General features: G+C 47.2%; 4 protein-coding genes across 4 annotated transcripts; 1 reads left to right on the plus strand and 3 right to left on the minus strand.

Moving 5' to 3' along the window:
* Window positions 1–7040: 7040 nt before the first annotated feature.
* Window positions 7041–8360, minus strand: N7458_005016 (uncharacterized protein; the record flags this gene model as incomplete). Its single annotated transcript, XM_056908398.1, has 1 exon — window positions 7041–8360. The coding sequence occupies one exon, from the start codon at window positions 8358–8360 to the stop codon at window positions 7041–7043; it is 1320 nt and encodes a 439-aa protein (XP_056767016.1).
* A 458-nt stretch (window positions 8361–8818) lies between these two features.
* Window positions 8819–11063, minus strand: N7458_005017 (uncharacterized protein; the record flags this gene model as incomplete). The annotated part of the gene is made up of 3 exons (XM_056908399.1): window positions 8819–10415; window positions 10471–10548; window positions 10606–11063. 3 exons carry the CDS (start codon window positions 11061–11063, stop codon window positions 8819–8821), a joined length of 2133 nt encoding a protein of 710 aa, XP_056767017.1.
* Window positions 11064–14667: 3604 nt separating this feature from the next.
* On the minus strand, window positions 14668–15138 carry N7458_005018 (uncharacterized protein; the record flags this gene model as incomplete). The annotated part of the gene is made up of 1 exon (XM_056908400.1): window positions 14668–15138. The coding sequence occupies one exon, from the start codon at window positions 15136–15138 to the stop codon at window positions 14668–14670; it is 471 nt and encodes a 156-aa protein (XP_056767018.1).
* A 546-nt stretch (window positions 15139–15684) lies between these two features.
* N7458_005019 (uncharacterized protein) lies at window positions 15685–16494 on the plus strand (the record flags this gene model as incomplete). Its single annotated transcript, XM_056908401.1, has 1 exon — window positions 15685–16494. One exon carries the CDS (start codon window positions 15685–15687, stop codon window positions 16492–16494), a length of 810 nt encoding a protein of 269 aa, XP_056767019.1.
* Between the last annotated feature and the right edge of the window lie 2741 nt (window positions 16495–19235).

Genomic DNA, 19235 nt, shown 5'->3' on the forward strand with positions numbered 1-19235 from the left:
TTGACTAGATCTGCTGTTTGGCCGGCTATTTGGTGGTGACGGAGTTCGTAGAGAGATATTGAGCTTCGACAGGACCCTTTCTGCATCTAATGGTACTAGACCACTAGCTGTAAAGCTGTTTTGAATAGTAGGATTGGTTGATTGGAAGGCTTCTAGCCGCGCGCGTTGGTAGTCTTCCAAAAAATCGAATTTATCGATATGGTTATATCCTCTGCGCGCAAGATTGCTAATAAAACAGCCGTACGCCCTCTTAATAACCGCAAAGCAACCAACATCTAGTGGCTGTAGTAGATGTGATGAATGCGCAGGCATACAAAGGGGTATAATAGCGTTTTCTGCGCAAATTCGATCGAATTAGGGCGTAAGATGGCTACCATGGCCATCAAGAACTAGTAGCCGAAACCGACCCCGTACGCGCGAATTCGTGTGTGGGATAAAGTGCTTTTGTAACCAACGTAGGCCAATCTCATCAGTAGTCCAACCATTATCCGAGACCTCAAACCGCCAATCTTTTGGTAGGTTATCAAACCAACCCGCAATAGCAACTTTTGCCTTAAAGATCACGCATGGTGGTAGCGAATAGCCATCTGCGCAGATAGCTTCGATTGTAGTAACCCATTCACGATTTCCTGGTTGTAGAAGGGATCTCCGACCGTAGTATTCAGCCCTTGTAACTACTTTCTGCGAAGATATAAGGCCCATTGCAAAGCCTGTCTCGTCAAAGTTGTAGATATCCTCCGGTTGTATCCCGTTCTCATCAACCACGCTTTGTACGGTCGCAAACCAGGCTCGTAGCGATTTTGGGTCTTCGTTTAGTGCGCGCTGGTAGTCGTAACGCCTGGAGAAGCGTGTTCGAATCTCTTCACGTCGGTTTATGAATGTTGATGACCAATTCTTGCCAACGGTAGGCGGAGGGTAGCTACCGCGCGCAGCGAGTAGGATATTAGCCATTTCGGCTACAGTAGCCGGCCTAGGGGCTTCATAGAGATAATCCATTCAACAAGCGAATCCTCTTCGTATTGGGTCAATTTATGGCGAGGATGGCGTTTATCTTCGCGTGAGGATTGACCGTGTAAGCGCGAATGTAGTGTTGTGAGCGGTATTTCGTATCCCCTCGTCCGTCCGGGAAGGACAATTAGCGTATTTTACTAGGCTATACTAGCGTATATGAATAACGCGTACTAATTGGCTAATCGCGGTCACAATTCAGTATGGTAATTAATCAGGCCTAATCGACTAGCTAATTCTATGAAATTCGTCCCAACACTGCCCTTTTACACATAGGCTTACACTGCCGCATTCTAAACAACCAGATCTTGACCGATTGGCCTGTTGGCCTCTTTTGCCCTTTTCTCTCTTATACTGACACCACACACAAGCTTTTCGCCTATCGAATTGAATTCGCTGGTGGTTTATACCAGGTACTGGCCTTGGTACTGGCGAAGGTGCAAAGGCAAAGAGCTGCTGGTAGAGCTTTCGCCGAAAATCTAGCTGACTAGATAGCTCACTATCCCCCTGTTGCTTCTTAAAGATATATTGAATGCGGTAAGCATTAATAATTGCAGCATCAATAAAGAAGAAAAGCAGAGGGAACCAGACACGCTCGCACTTTCGATGAATTTCATAAGAAGCCCTATACTGATTTGCAATATCCACACCACCCATATAGTGATTGTAGTCATTGATAGCAGTAGGAATCTCGAGCTCCTTAGTTATCTCATCACCAAAAGGTATACGCGAGATAGCTGCATTCGTAGAGGTTGGTAATGGCCGCTTCCGCTTAGTAGGAGTGTATATCTGTGGCGAGTGGATAGTAGATAGTAGAAGGACTATATTATTGTCCTGCCAAGCAAGACATAGAACCCCTTCAGCCTCTGCTGCATAGAGTGTACCCCATGGGATCGTCTTAATGTGATCCTTTAGCTCAACGAGCTGAGAAGGTATCCCATTTTGAGGGCGGGTAGTACCACATGCACCACATTGAATATCTCGAAGCTCTTTGAAAAGGGCTACCGAGGTAAAGTAGTTATCTAAGTAGACAATATAGGGTGCTAGGGTATGCGAATTGGCCGGCGAATTGGCCGGCGAATTGGCCATGAGGTTGGTATGCGAATTGCTCATAGGGGTAGCAGGAAGATTAGCCATCGAATTGGCCATGAGATTGGTATGCGAATTGCTCATAGGGGTAGCAGGAAGATTAGCCATTGAATTGGCTATAAGATTGGTATGCGAATTGCTTATAGGGGTAGCAGGAAGATTAGCCATCGAATTGGCTATAAGATTGGTATGCGAATTGCTCATAGGGGTAGCAGGAAGATTAGCCATCGAACTAGCTAGGCCAGGAAGCTTCTTGACCATCTTAAGCACCATTCTTGCCGTAGGGCTAAGGCCTTCATATTTAAACATCTCCGCGATCCCCCATAGGCGGCTACTCCATGTAAATGTCCAAATATAGCCATGTTCTGCGAGGGCAAAGATCTTATAACCTTGTTGAATTGGCTTATTAGGCATCTTGACAGTATGCTTCGTACGGCCAAAGCAGCGAACCATAGTCTCATCGATAGAGATATTAGAACCTGGTTGGTAGTGCTTTTCAGCAGCCTCTTTGAAGAAGAAAGCCAGAGGGTCTAGCTTATACCACCACTGCTTCTTATCCTTCTCCGATCGTATCTCATCTTCGTCAGGGTGAGATATATGAAGATAGCGCTTAATCTGTTCAAAGCGCTTAAGGGTCATATAAAGCGGAGGAGTATGTAGTGGTCCTTCTCGTCTATCTTGCGCCCAGTAGAGATCAATGCGTGGCTCAGGGTGAACACCCATATAAATAAGAATACCAAAGAAGACCTTGATCTCTGCAGTTGTAGTATCCTTCCACGCGCGAGTAGTAGTAGTAGTGGCAGTGGTAGCTAGCTTCGCTAGATTTCGCTGCGCGTATGCATTGGTAGATTGGCTGATACGATCGAAAATCTCTTCGCTAATAAAGAGTGTAAAGATCGCGTATGGGCTATCTAGGTCAATGCTAGTAGGTAGGTGCAGCCGTGGAGGTTCGGAGGAAGGGATCAAGGGCTTTAGCTGCCGAGAGAGTTCTTCCTTAGTAGGTAATTCGGCAGTAATCTCGTCAAGCGTGCGCTTCCGTGTAGCCTTAGTAGATTTCTTTGGAGCCATGGCAGATTTATTGGCAGGTTGGTAGGCAGGTTGGTAGGCAGGTTGGTAGGCAGGTTGGTAGGCAGGTTGGTAGGCAGGTTGGTAGGCAGGTTGGTAGGGGGTTACGCGTGTAGAAAAACACGCGTTGATGACTTAGTAGATAGTGGAGCCCCTATATCCAATAACACATCGAATATTTTAGTCCGATAACCTATTGGATAATATAATACGCTAATTGAAATGCGCTAATTGTCCTTCCCGGACGGACGAGGGGATACCACGTAACTCTGTATACAAACACGGCATGCGGATGCTGCAGCGCATCCATGCTAGGTATCAAGGGAAGTCTCTACTGTACAACAAATAGTAGTTGTTCATATTCTTCCTCATTATAAGTGGTTCTTGTGGTGGCTCCGGAGCAGGTAACAATATAACGCACCCATATATCGCACCCTGCAGGCTCAGCCCTCAGAAAGGCACACAGACCACATAGCGAAAGCGATCTTTTCTTTAGGCAAACAAAGTAAACGTGATTACTGTGATACTGTACTGTAATAAAGAGCACAGTCATAGGGAATGAATCAACGCTGCCTATCTAGTCTCTCGAGCACCACTTAGTCTCTACGATATTCTGCCGTGTCCTACCTGGGGCGGTTACAGTAACGTGCCAAATCTTGTCTTCATAACGTAAATCGACACAAGACCACGCTTTTTTTTTGAGAAAATAACGTCCTTCTTTTCGTATCGAAGGCTCGCATATTCAGCTTCTCTTGGTCGGATTTCAGACTTGTAACTTCCGGAAGTCGGGATCACTACCTAAACACTCTCTTTCATTGATTCTCGGCGTCCGTACAGTCAATCCATTCCATTTACTGCGGTATCGCATTGACCAAGGACAACGTCGCCCATTATGTGTACAGTTCTTCTGGGTGGCCTGCCGGTTAAGAATATGAACTATAGCTCGAAATCAAAGGCCTGGTCAATGATGTAAGGTTTAAATGATTTCTGCATTCGCCCTGGGGAGTGACGACGACTGTTCGCGAATGCACGTGATCTACAGTCTAGGAGCAGGCGCAACGTTATTCGATCAGTGCAAAAGAAAAGACCTTCTACTTGATTTTACAATAGTCCAGTAACCTCAGGCAAGGATTCTGTGAAAGCATGATGATGAGCTCATTTGCTCGATGTAGCTCGCTCTAACATACGCTGCTGCTCTGCGGGAGTACTGACAGGCTCGCCGACAGGACTCAAATACATTATGCAAAATGTCGAGGAAAGGACTGTACATCAGCTAAGTGGTCCGCTATGAGGATTGTAAGACTCAGGTTCTCCGATCTAATCCGATCGCTCGGAATGGAGCGGAGGCTGTGGTGCTCGTAGGGTGGGTTGACCTGGGGGTCCCAAACTATTAGGAGATGCACGGGCCTACGCCTGATGTGGGAGGACCTTGGCTACCCTAAACCATTTTTGAACGGTCGAGTGCGTTGGACGTTTGATGACAATTCCACCATTTTCCTTCAGTTGACCAAAATTTTTGGAACCTTTTGTGAACGGGTTAACCGATTCACATCTCTGTACAATTTTGGTCGATTTAATTTACGGCCATATTAGTCTATTTTTGCTGCGGTTAGCAAATGGCAATTGTAAACCGTTTTCACCAAGTTTATTTCTGGCACGATTTGGTTGGAACCACAAGCTATGGCGATTTCACCGCCCGGTTGATCCTTCATGTTTTTCACGCTTTACTATTGACATGTCTATCTACCGAGAAAGATCAATCTTTTGTTCACCCGGCAAAATGGCCCTAGTTGTTCTAGCACAATCAACTAACTTAAGCACTCGTCCGCATATTTGTGCTCTTTAATCACCATCTCTTAATTTTACATTTGCTCACCCTCAAATGCTCACGGTTGATGCGTTATTGTCTGTCGATGAAATAACGATTACAGTAAATGTAAACACTCTTGGAAAGAACAATTGAAGTTAATCAAAGTTGACTACCCGGTTATACGAAGGAATGGGCACCGCATTTTACCCTATCATAATTTCATAGACAGACATCGACAGATTCAACCGTGCCTATTTGAGGATGATTATTTGTAACATGATAAAATTAACTACGATATGGTGGCTGAAGACCACAAATGTGGCTGGCGGGTGGCTGGTCTGTTTTGAACTGGCCAGAACCCAAGTCAGCCTCAGGGCCATATGACGAAATGGACGATCTTCCTGCAGGTAAACACATCAATATTACGCATTGTAGAAAAATGAGTCTGTCCACAAGTTAAATTTCGGTCAAGTGCCTTGCATGCCCAAATAAACTGATGCAGTCAGGAATAAAACTATCAAACACTGGGTACTGTCTCCTGTATACAGTTAACCATCAACGCAGAGATTCCAACGCTCAATTTGAGCAATGAAAGTTTTATGGGGGCCAGCGAAACTGTGACCAAACTTGACGAAGGTTGGCGGTTAAAACGGAGTGCAAGAATATCAGGACCTTTGTTTAACTGTACTGCTAATTCAAGACGCAGAAAAATAGAACAGCGATGAGATTTGACCACCTTTTACAACGCGATTCAACAGGTCTTGGTGTTGCAACAGAAGGAAACAGTGAAGTTGTTGTCGAAGTTTCAACGCACTTTGCTGTTCAAAAAATGGCATCTAGTATGTGTGAAATAATTGGCTAGCTAAGAAAGCGTCCCAACAATAGATATGGGTCACGTGCATTTGGTATTACCTGGAAGCCCCCAGGCCAGGGCGGTCGCAACCAGACCAGAAATTTTTTCAACCTACTATCTCCGCTCTATCCCGAGCAATCGGGCTACACCGGAGATCCCGGGCCTATGATCCTCCTGCTCACTGTTAAGGAAATACACGAGTGCACAATAAGTGGAGGACACGGACCCACACCGCGGATTTGGGTTCCCCTGAACGCGAGGAAGCCATCTTTTGCTTCCTCGCGCTACGTCTTGTATCTAGAGTCAACTCTATTGTAGTTGTCCTAGTATTGATTATTCAGTCTTGAACCCACTGTCCTCATCCACGGATACGTGAGATCCTCACCCTCACTCGTCCCAAGTTGATTATATAAAACCTACTTCCAACCTGGGTTTAGTGGTACTTGTATTAGGGACGATTAGAGGACGATTGAGCAAAGACTTGATTGGCTTAATTGCCCCATTTTTAGATTCCAGATTGGTCACCGCCTCGGCCGAAAGCTGACTTGAGAATCAATTCCAAGGACAGTGTTTAGGCACAGTACGGAGTACAATAGCCGCAATTTTCCCCAGAACAAACCAGCGGTGACATACTCCTAGCGACTGATGGATAACATCCCTTGCTTGGTGTACGCATTCTTGCGTTGGGCTGCGGCTCCAGTGTCGTGACCGCCGAGGGGCGGCGGGGGGGATCCAGGGGTGTTTTCTAATTAGACTATCTACATCTATCTACATGAATCAATTGACTTTTAAAGATAAGGATTTCTCTTCGAAAAGAACATTCTGTCTGAACCTAGAGAAGCGCGGACTTCTTCATATGCTTTCTTTGGGAGAGCCAGAGCAACTTGGATTTACTATCGAATGGTATAGACATTCCACAGGTTGAAATGAAAGCTCAGCTGCAGATTGCGACCGAACAGAAATCCAGGTCAACAAGGTGGTAAAGCATATCATCATGAAGATTGGTAAAGTAGAATGTAGACTTGTGAGCCGTGGATGCTGTGGATAATCGGATGTGGTGAAGTCGGCCATCACTGGATTCCCGAATCAATGCTCTAATGTCCAGTATTCGCTATTGTGGATTGCATAGAATGAATACAAGGAGATCACGACAAATTCTAGCTCTTTTGGTCAGTCGCGCTGATCGTCTGGGCTTGAAAGAGTCCAGAGTGACTATTACACTCCTGCGGAAGAAACGGAAACGACTTCCCCTTGAGCCCAATTAGCATGACACTCCCGCAGACGGCTCCGTTGCTTCCTTTTCTCGCTTAGATATAGCCTCTGCCGAATGGTCATGGGCATTGACAGAAGAGCCAACAGTTCGACGAGATGTGCCGGTTGATCCGTGTGCTCCTTTAGTACCTTGACCCAGAACATGCTGTCCTGCTTTGAGAAGAAACATATTTCGTTATGCTGCAGGAATGCACGATAATTTTCTCGCCTGGGGCGAAAAATAGCTGTCTCCAGTAGGTAGATGTCCTGGCAAGCTTGTCGAGTTTTGCTGCATTGAATCTCCGCTGTCTCAAAGCATTCCATTGTGATATATGCGAAGGTGGCACAATCATGTGAGTCCGCCAGGACTCTGGCCCAAGAGCTGTCATCCTCAAGGGGGATCTTGAGACACCCGGTTATGTCACCTTTGAACGGCCAGGCAACGCAAAAATACTTTCCCGTGGAGTCCAATCCGGTATGACGAAGGGTATCAAGGATTTTGCGGGTAATTTGAAGAAATTCTACGCGCAAGTCTGAGCTCAATTCACCCAGCCACTTCCGAACTTCTCCTGGTCCCAAAAGTTTATTCCTCAATTTTGATTCGACGGTGTTGGTTTTGAGACTCGAGTCATAGGAGAAATGCGGCATCAAGTCAGCCACGAGCCTCCTCAAGCGGACTCTCCTGGCTACCCCAGTGCAGTAGCTCAACTGGACGCCCCAGTACGAGTCCATTTTTTGAATTAGGACGTCCTCGTCTGGGTATACAAAGGCTCGATCTTTCACTGAGATCCCAGTTTGCTTGTCCCAAGTTGTCCCGCATTGGATGAACACATACTGGCCTCCACTGATGCTTGTTTGCCGTTCCGTTTCTCTCCACCAGGCGCGTGTTGTTCCCAGTTCTTCCAGAATATTGGATGATATCCCTCGGCACACTGCTTCGCTAAGGCCACATGCAGCGTTTTCCGTTATCAATGTGCCAATCAGAAGCGGCTGCGCAAGGTCAATATGACTCAATTCCTTGGCATCTGGTACTCCATGAGCCCAATGGAGGCTTTCGCTTTCACCAGCAAAGATAAATCCATCACCAATTTGTATGGCGACAGGAGAACTCCTCTCATTTCTTGGGAATACCAGGTTTCCTGGTCCCCAAGTGTCAAGTATGTCTTCAACACGGCCCAGGATGTCACACTTTCGAGACAGTCGCGGGCTTTGTGGTTCCTCTGAATCTCGGTCGTGACCTGAAAGCTGGCTGGCACGGAATACTAAGACCGGGCCACGGGTCATGCCACGCAAACAAGTAGGATCGACGAGTTCTGCAATTAGGTGGAAAAAGGGTTCTTCCCTTTTGAGCCCCATCAACACTACCTGTTGGACGGGCCCATCCAAAAAAAAGGGTTGGAAAGGGCCGATGTGTGCCTGAGAGTATGAGAAAAAGCCAAGGCAGAGAAATTGGACTGCTAGCGCACAGAGATGAAGGCAATACTGAATGCTAGAATCGACCTCTATTTCTGTTAAATCTGGCCAGACCAGTCCCAGGATTGCCTTGGACGTAAGTAGTAGTTTTTCGACAGTGGATTCCTCAGGCTTTGTTTCCAGACCCAGTGATAACGCATCATCGAGGTTTTTGACAAGTCCAAACGCCACAGAAACCACTTCTCCTCGTGATATTCCTGATGATTCGTGGCTGTGACATCCCGACTTGAGAACTGTGAAGGAATCACAGCACAAATGATTTGATTGGGTCAGAGCGATAGCCTGGCAGAGCCTTTTAGAGCCTGAGAGATACGGGTATAAATAATTTGGGTGTCGAGCAAATTGTTTCCGTCACATGGTAGTGTGAATGACACCGCTCCCACGTGGTTCCCGGCGCCGAACTCAATTGATCCAATCCAATCTGTCACATTTCGGGTCGTGGGGCTGATTCCAGCCAAGCCGCAGAGTTCTTGAATCTCTTCAATTATGTCTTCGTGGTCGACAGTTGTTGACTGATATTCGATGAACTGCGTCGGCCCTGGTGGGTGAGCCAGACAGTGATGGCAACATTCCGGGATATGCCGATTGGCCTCAAATTTACCGTGATCGACGTAGGTAGGCTCAAAAAATATCCAAGGGGAATCGTGCAGGTCTTCCAAAAGCAGGTCGGCGATCTCCTGGGAGCTATACCCAACAATACCGACCTCCCGTGCCCAATGATATTCATCAGAAAACTTGACGTCGCTCTCAAGAATGAGGGTCATTAGCTTTGTTGCACTCCTCCTGTTTGCAGCTACTGCTTTGATCACTTCCTCAGTGATGCTGATTTCATCTCTCCGCCTGTCCAGAAGGACGGTCACCAGTCGTTCTCCTGTATGCTCATTCCGTGCGGCCTTCAGAATTTCTTCCGTAATAGTGATCCCCTCTCCTGGATCGGGGAGATCGGTCACCGGCCGTTCTCCACCCTTATTCTCTGCGGGCTCCTTGATAACCGCTTCGGTAATAATGTCTGTGGGAGAGTCACCATTACAGTAGGCCCACAGTCGGCTCAAATTCTTCACCTTCAAGGCCTTCAAGGGGACCCCGTTGGTTCTCGCCAACTCATCAACTACCGAAATCATAAAATTGCCTTGTGGCCTCGACGTTTGCTCTTGGCTCTCCGTCCACACTGATGATGGACTACTGCTCAGAACTCTCGACTCAGGCTCGATGCTTCCTGATGTTGCTTCAAGGCTCTGACCCAGGCCTTCCCTGGCTTCTGTATCGCCACCTACCCAGACATCCATCTCCATAAAATCACCATCCGCCAAGCCACGTACAAATCGTCCAGTTGGATCAAGTGGGAACATGTTATCAAGATAGTGCTGGTTGAATTGATGGCCGCCTCCAGGCCGTTCAAAGACACGACCCATGAATCTGTTCTGCAGCGGGTCTTCGCTGACTTTGCGCGTGAAGTGCAAGACCCCCCATCGGCTCACAAAGTCCTTCCTGTTCGCATAATGCTCAATATGGGCGACTGCGCGCTTATTCTGCGTTTGTAAATAAGCAGAAGTGTGCTTTGAGCCTACACCTGCACCGACACCGGGAATATTGACTCGATAGGGATTGTTGAAGTGGTTCGCGGCGTTCCCGAACGTGTAGACTTCCAGCTGTTTGAGCAAATCATGGGGTACTTCATCGTAGAGCCAATCGAGGATCATGCCCCCTTCGATGCCGCCCTGAGAATGTAGGATGAGAACGACTTTTTTGATTCCCGGTGCGTAGAGAGCCTTCTTAATGAGCATGTGGCACTGGCGGATATCGGAGTTGCTGTAGAGTAAGGCGCGTTGTATCAGGCATTCAATTACATCGAAGATTATGCCATTTCTGGCGCAGGGTTAGACTGAAAACTCCGACGCCTGCAAGGAATCGCGGGACATACGTTCTATTGTGCACTCCTACCACTGGACGGTGAAATGTCCGTGATATCCTATCAATATTGCTTTGCAGCCAGTGTTTCCTGAGAGGACGGCTTAGCAACTTATGTTGGCTATGGGAGACACCAATTGAGACATACCCCACTGCCACGCCATTGAGGAAGATCCAGCTTTCATCATCGTGCCGTTTCCAAGCTTCAGAATGTTCATCCTCAGTTGATTTCAGGCCTTCTTCGGGAATCTTGCCATTGAGGAGGTTGCAGACAGACATATTCAAGGCGAGGAATAGTCCAATATAGAAGATGTAGAAGACGAAGGGAATCGTGATCAGGAATGGTAGAGAGACCAGGAATGATGATTGGGCGACGACGAGAATAGTATGCAAGAGGATGTCATGGATATTGGCCAGGGACGGATAGAGTTCGTCCAGGCAACGGGATGGACAGGGCCACAGTGGAAGGACAATATTGATCAGGTAAGGGCTCCATTGCAAGAACAGCAGGATGTCGGAGATGAAGAGTTTCCAAGGGGAGCCTGTATATGCTAGAGGTGCCACTGTCGCCCTATTGTTCTGGGAACCGTAGAATTTCACTTCCATTATAGGAACATGCAAGTTGAAACTTCCGAGATCAGCCAAGCCTAATATGTCTTGAAAGCCAGATAACCTCATGATCCTTATGCCTTATATAACCAGTCACAGCCAGCTTCAACATAACATGACCTTCAAACATCTGTGGATATCATGACGTGTCATATTCTGTCACGTCTGGATATTTAATATCCCAGTTCTACTGGGGGAAGATGAGCGTCATACAGTATGGAAAATGTCACCTTACATGAGAAGTCAAGAATCAAGATTACCAAGGGTGCACAGAAGTCAACGACATAAGTACCCAGATTGGCCTTTCCGAGAATATTGAATGTGATTCGACATATCTTTCCTACCATGCGGTTCTCGGTGGAATAAACTTTCTTTACATAAGAAATAGTAAGATACAACCTGGGTCTAGGCTCGACATTTCTTTTTTACCCAAAGTTACACTGGGCTGTTACACCCAGTAGTATAGTCATAGTCACGTGGCATGGCCATTCTGACGGAGCAGCAGCATTGGTGGATACCCGGAGAAGGGAATTATCCGTGCCCTTTGGTGACACCCACCGCTTCCGCTTTTGGGTGCACCACGGTTTACCGGAAGTAACCAAACACCGTCTCTTTTTCAAGAAATCATCGAATTAATCAACCAATTAGCTAGTTATCAATAAAAAAAGATCCCCCTGCTCGTACGCACAAGTTGGGCGTTCTCTATGTGATTGACTCAATCATCCGAGAGTGGGTAGAGGCCACTCGCAGGGCAGGCCGACCTCCACGTAGCCCTGCGCCGGACGGAACTCTCGCCGCTGGAATCGACAGAATGACCAAGTCATTACCTGCACTGATGACGGATATCATCAATCATGCGCCGCTGAATCACAAGGTATGTAGACGGATGTTGAAAATGAACATCGGGGCTGACGCCAGTCGTAAACCGATCGTCAAGACCATTCTTGGACATACCATATCTCCGAAGATATCAAATCGCATTACGCTGATAATTGTCTGCAGAGAAATGCTATTCCTTTGTCTGAGTTAAGAAGCTTGAAAGTATTGTAGCTCTTTATACGGGGCTGCGAGGGGTGCTTATACACTTGAATTATCAAAAGGAATTTTCTTTCGTGCTTTCGGGGATTGTCTTGTGCCTACATGGCGCCGTTTTAGTAGTCGCAGGGAGCCGTTTTGGTAGTCGCAGGGATCGAGCGGTATTTATTCGATTTCCTGTTCCGCCCAAGGACTTCTTATGTAGCTTCACAAGGGAATCTACAAGTTCTTCGTTGCAAGACGGAGTGCGTGGCTAGAGGGCGGGCTCATCACAGCTAGAGACCAGGTAGGTCCTGAACATCAAACGCGTGTATCACTATCCACTCTGTCGGCGACACCGATTCCTGTTTATTTAGGGGCTGTTCACGCTAGAAAACAATTACTAGGAACCATAAAGGTGTCGCTGTAAATGTGATCTACGTACGAAGCAATACACACGCAACTTATGGGGATACACCGAAGAGATACACCGAAGAACTACTAATATAGACTAGTGTATCTTGGCGTAGGGGACAGGGAGGTCAATCGAAGAGTGTAAGGTGGTTGTACAGTACCATTTTCGGGACGTACTGTAAACCTAAGCAAACTCTCCCACAGAACGCGTAAACGTTCAACATCTCTTGGCAAACAATCGAAAATATAATAGATACAATATAAGAAGTCTGTGAGAACAGCTTTGGTTGGAAAACGTCGGCACCTCATATCTCGCGTCCCAGAAACTTGGGGCAATAAGGAACACGAGTAACCTAGACGGAGTCATTGTTATGACTTCAGTAAATCGTAGGCGTCTTCACACCGACTTGTGCCAAGAAAAAGTTGAAAAGACTAGTATCACAATCCGAAAATGTCGCCGTGAGGAGCGTTCCATTCCACGCTCCTACATTCGAGCTAGACAATTAACCACCCTTGGTCACAATCTCGCCAATTGCATCCTGAATATTGGTCCAGTCTGGATCATCCCATGATCCATTCCCGCAATTTGGAAACAACCCCCATCCTATACATGCTTCCCCTGGGATCCCATTGATTTGTAAATATTCATAATTAGATCCCGGGAGAAGCACCCAGAAGAGCAATATCTCTTGTAGGGAGATCTCCGCGATTCGCGGTGCCTCCGATGAAAGTGATGTCCTGGTCACCAAATTTGATTTGTTTTAGTGCAAATGCCGGCCGGGAGATGGCTATCAGTATCAGGCTAACCATGAAGGAATAGCTGAGTCCACTGAGCGCAGGCATTATCGTAAGAGATATCGTTAGACGGATGGAACAATTCCGAAGGAAGAACAAGTTCTGGTAAGGATTTTGGAGTCGTATCGAACTGAAAATATCTATGGAGCAGAGTGACTTTCCAGTTGCCAATCCCCGGGATGAGAGGCCTGGATTTCTTTTTATAGTACCGTAATAGGTATCTTGTTAACGTAATACCCCCAAGGATTTTCTACGAGACAAAACGGGCGCTGCGACAACCAAAACGGATCCCTGCGACTACCAAAACAGATCCTTGCGACTACCAAAGTGGATCCCTGCGACACGAGATAACGTGGCCAAGGAGTCGTCCTCAAGAGCTGCTTCCACCTACACGGATTTCCCATGACATGTGATGGAGATTCCCTCCCTCTGATGGATATTTCCGCTGTTGTTTCCAGGACCAGCGTTTACTAGGTGTTTCCGGTTTCCCTTCTGCCTCCTGTGGCCTATATTAGGCCTCTTTCTTGCCTTTCCCTTCGTTCTTCCTTAGATATCAGAACTCGTGTGTGTGTGTTTCCTCTCCTGCTTCCTTTGCGTAGCCGATCTATCAACATCAGAACTCAGCACTCCGTGATCCTAGGAAGCTCTAGGAAAATCTAGCGGGGGAAGGTGAATTCGCTATAATCTCCTGGATGGAGATAGCCACCCTGCGACTACCAAAACGGATCCTTGCAATGGACAATCTATGACGTCACTCCCGAAAGGGCCAGGGAGTGGGGGTGGGGGAGATCATTCCACCCTGCGAATGGAGATAGTCACAGTAAAACGGACACTAAGATTAAGTTTCTTATCCAGAGAATTGAAAGAAGCCTACTGCTAAATCGCCTTTCTAAGAGAATCTGAGAATCTTCCTGTCAGATACTGTGCTTCCGGAAATCGGCGTCACTGCCTACACTCTTTCATTGTTTCCTAAACCCTGATGGCAAGAAGAGCTAAACTACTTTTAGTATACATTAATATTCGAACGGCTTATCAAAATCACTTTTTCGGTGACATGTGCTGGTACCGAAACGAAGATCAGATGCTAAATAATCCCTAGGCACCGTTAGATCGCAAAACGATATACCGCAGATTATTAGCCCACGCAGACAGGTTACCAGCCATCGCCGCACCGGTCATCGTTAGATCTCCAGAAACTAGCTCTCAATAACAGTTACCCTTGTATCTAGCAAGCATACAGGATATTCAGACGGCCATAACTTCCTGACACTCGGTAGACTGGCTCCATCTTTCCCACTTTCCCAAATACTAATTCGATGATTGGTCATTTTGGTCCGCTAGTGTTCACCTAGAGTCCTCCATGCAGATGGAGGATTGGCTAACACGTTTGTGGTGTGACGGGGGTTGGGGCCGCAACGTTAACTGAGACATGATTGGTGGTATCGGTCAACACAATATCGGAATATTCGAGGCTAGTGAGCAGAAGATTTTGGCCTGGAGGACACGTAAAGTCGCCTGGGCTCGGGCCGGACGTCAGGGTAATGCTTCCTTGAATGTTGCCATTCTTCCCTGAATTAAAGGTGCCCGACCCTGAGACAAGACCTGTCGTTGTCTCCTTGTTGCCCGCCTGAGGATGCTTGCCGCCCTTATTGCAGCACTGGTACGTAGCTTGGAAGTCCGCTCCGACTGTGTAAAGGATGTTTTGGTTTGCCCCGAGTCCTGCCTCCTTAAAGGAGACCGTCAGAAATCCATTGTTGTTGATAGAAGCCGACGGCTGCCCCACAAAATGCGGGGACTGGGCGAAGGCTGCGCCAAAGAGAAAAAGATAGGTAAAGAAGTTCGCCTTCATTTTTCTTCAAGGCCTCTGATGTGAAGTGAATATTGTTGAATCGAACAGAAAGATTGAATGGTGCCGAACTATCTAGTATTCTTAAATACAGCGATGGAGGTCCAGTCCTACCGAAACAAGTCAGTCACACGACAACCTCTCGTCTACGAGTCATCGACAGTTACGTTCACGTCGTAACTATCGAAGGTTTAACTATGACTTGATTCGTCCGTCTAATAAGCCCAAACTCCTTAAATCATGGGGTGCATGCATCATGTCCTTTGATGCTGGCCACTGATATAACACCCGTATTTTAGTATTGTTTGGTTCGAAAAAGAACGCAAAGTCCAGATACAGTGACTACGCAAAAGTCCTAACACCCCCTCGGGCCCCACTTACCAGACCGCCCAGGCTAGTAATTTACCGCCTACCAAAAACGCGTAGCCAGAAACACGAGATATTGCATAGAACGCGATAGTATTTCGAATTGCTCGCAACCTATACACACAATCACCCAATATACCTTATACTTAACTATCTACGCGATATATCTCATCACCAATCATCATGGCTTATTCAAAAGAGCTTACCCCAGCGCTTAGAGAGCGTATTTGCGAGCTACACGCGATTAACTGGGGTTATAAGCGTATTCATAAGCGCTACCCCTGGATATCTCTCTCAACGATTCGATATACTATCAAAAAGGAGCCTGAACGCCGAATGGGTGTTTCAAAGCCTCGCTCTGGCCGCCCGAAGAAGCTTACCGAGGACGATAAACCCCGAATCTTGTATGTTATTGCTGAACAACCACGCGTGACCTATGAGGACCTACTTTCTGAGGTTTCTTATAAGGTAAAAAAGGATTCGATTCGCCGACTATTGAATGCTGAGAATATGCGAAAGTGGCGATGCTCCTGGAGACCCTATCTCGACGATGAACACGCAGCTAAGCGTCTCCAGTGGGCTAGCCGATATCGACACTTTACACCAGCTGATTGGGCTCGTGTTTACTGGTCTGATGAGTGTACTGTTGAGCGTGGCATCGGTATTCGTCGCGAATGGACCTTTATACGCCCTCGAGATCAGCCAAAAAAGGGCGAATGCCAGGGTTTACCGCATCGCGGTAAGCAGGTTAAGCAGATGTTTTGGGCTGAATTCTCGGCTACTCGACGTACGGGTTTAATACCCCTATTCGGCGATCCTTCATCACAGCGTGGTGGTATTAATCGATTCGTTATTGAAGAATTATACCGCCGAGTCTTACCAACCTTGTTGCCTACTGAAGATGGTATTTTTATGCACGACAACGCACCTACGCATACTGCATACGTTGTACGCGATGCATTAGAAGAGATGGAGATCGAGGTGATGATCTGACCACCTCATTCGCCTGACTTAAACCCAATTGATAACCTCTGGGCGCTTTTGAAGGCAGAGATTTATAAGATTCGACCTGATCTTATGCATATGAAGAATAACGATGAGACTAAGCGGATTTTAGAAACAGCACAAATTGCATGGCAAAATATCGATATGCGCCATCTAGAACACCTTTCTGAGACTATGCCTAATCGGGTGCAAGCAATTATCGAATCAGAAGGGTGGTATACGCCCTACTAGGCCTATTGTATGTGTGCTTAGCTAGCTATCTGGTAGTTAATCAATTTCATGGAGTTTTGGTGGAGGTTTTGTGACCGGCAGTATATTATGTAATTAGGGTGGTGTGGGGCTAGGGGTGTTAGGACTTATGCGTAGTCACTGTAGCTCTATGCCAAGACCGGGCTTGTTTTTGACTTCAGCCGCACATCCACAACGCCAGATACGCACATCGATCCGTCCAGCCATATTTGTATGATCTCAGGTCACATGTACTTATATTTCATCGGCATTCGATACCATCCAGCGACGTGGTTCTATCCTTAAGACGGTATTCGCGGGCTACCCGTAGACGACCACCCATCGAGGGTCACATACCTTCGGTTTAAGGGTCAAGAGTCTGGGCCCCTTACCCGCAGCGAGGGTCACCAAACAGAACTGCAAGAAGTCTGGTATCCAATAGGGTCCGACGCGGCAGCATGGTGATTAGCAGTGGTGTAGATTTCGGAAGATGCCTTACTATCGCTCCTTGCCTATCAACTAGACACTAGGTGAACATCCAGGAAAGCACCCAGCACTCTGCAGCAAAATGCCACTGCAAGATGCAGAACAGAGGTATTGGCACGTTGGGTGTGGTAACAATTTCTTTTTTTGCAGTGTTTGCACGGAACGTCTGGCAGCTGCTCTGGCTAGGGATGACAAAGTGAAATTTCAAGATTTTGTGACGAGTTGGCCGATTTCGTAATTACAACATCCCTAACTTCTAGTCGAACCCTGGTACATAGAATACTGAATGTTATTACGAGTACATGCCCTGAAACGAACGTAGTGAGAGAAGGGAACTAATCAACGTGCTTGTCCGTGCGCGGCCGCAGAAAAAGAGCGCTTTTCTACATTGGAACCCTTCTGCCACGCGCGCTCCTTATTCGCCCCGCTATTACTGTTTTAGGTTTGGTTTCTTTTAACGTTTAGGGTTCTAGGGCTTTTTCTGCACCTATCTGTACCTTAAGCCTCTATGATTGCTCCACATGCATCTTGTCGACGCCGTTCTTATAGTAACGCGCTATAACGTACTACCACGCGTTACTTCTCTGCTAAGGTTGCGCTCTGCCCTCGCACTTCTCTTTATTCTTTTAGTGTCGTTATACGGCTTTCCAATACTAACGCGTCGTGCCTACCATGGTTATGATCGCGAGGTGCGGCTATCTACCTCGATTCTGCCTCTAAGTTACCCGGCTTGTCGATTAGTATATTTACTACCCTAGATCATCTCTATCAGGAGTTATCCGGAAGTTCCCATCTTTATAACTCTTGTAGCTATACAGTAGCGCTAATAGCTATATGCAAAATAATTACGAAAGAAATATACTCTATATCCTCTGCAGTCCTAGGTATACGAGGCAATAGAAGTGAACGCAGATACCTCTGACTAGACTACCTTCTAAAAACCACTCAAAACCCAAGCACATTATCAGATTGAGCTTGGGGATCTCGATACAAATCACGTGCCACGGATCATGCACTCACGGCAGTATTGACGAATCACAATGCGAGTAGTATGCTACCGCGTATGGTACCAGCTAGACTCTCACAGTTTCACCTTTTCTCTTGTCCTCTCCATTCCTTCACCTTCTCCTCATTTTCATCGCATCAGGTTTCAGGGCTGATGCGCGCTGCGCGCGTCTTCCAGTACAAAACAGGTATTTTAGTCACGATCCATATTAGGTTTAGCGTATCATGTGATTAGGGTTTGAAAGAGCATCTCTATGTTTCTGGATATGGAAGGCAATTACGGTCGGCACTGTAGCACAAGGGGTACCTCAAGATATCAAATATATATCGAATAGAGGCTATTCGGAAACGTTGTGGTCGATATTAAGGCGATATAAAGCTGCTGTGCTGTGTGCCGAGCGGGAACTAACCCCTGACCGATGGCGGACCCACCCGCGGGAGGGCCCGAGACCCCTCCCACAAACACGCAAGAAACCACCGCCAGCTTCACGGAGGACGACCTCGAAGCCAGAACTACCGTCGAAAGCCGGAAGCGAACCCGGAGTGGAGATATCTTCGCTCCGTCGGATCCAACCGGTCGAATCACCACCAAGGAGGTGTGGAAACTGATCAGCACGCTGAAGGACGTCATCCGCCACCAAACCACGACCATTGCAGCCACCCAAAACGAACTCCAGGAGATCAAACACAACCAGAACGTCCTCCAGGAACAGAACGAGAGACTCCATGAGGAAGTGAAAGCACTACGAGCGCAGCTCGAAAGCGCCCCAGCAGTGACCGCGACGAAGACCTGGGCGACAGTCGCAGCCAATGGCGGCAATACCACCCCCTCGCTGAACCACCAACAACCCGAGAAAGAGCAAAACTGCGTCCGAATCAGTACCCAGAGAACCTTCGTCGATCCAAGAGACAATTATGACAACGACGGAGACGCATTTGGACGATATCTCCCCACTGACACCGTCAACACCCACATTCGCACTGCATTGCAGAGCGACGATGCAACGCAA

Source organism: Penicillium daleae (assembly GCF_028827525.1).
Source record: "Penicillium daleae strain IBT 16125 chromosome Unknown utg000005l_segment0_segment0, whole genome shotgun sequence".
Lineage (NCBI taxonomy): Eukaryota > Fungi > Ascomycota > Eurotiomycetes > Eurotiales > Aspergillaceae > Penicillium > Penicillium daleae.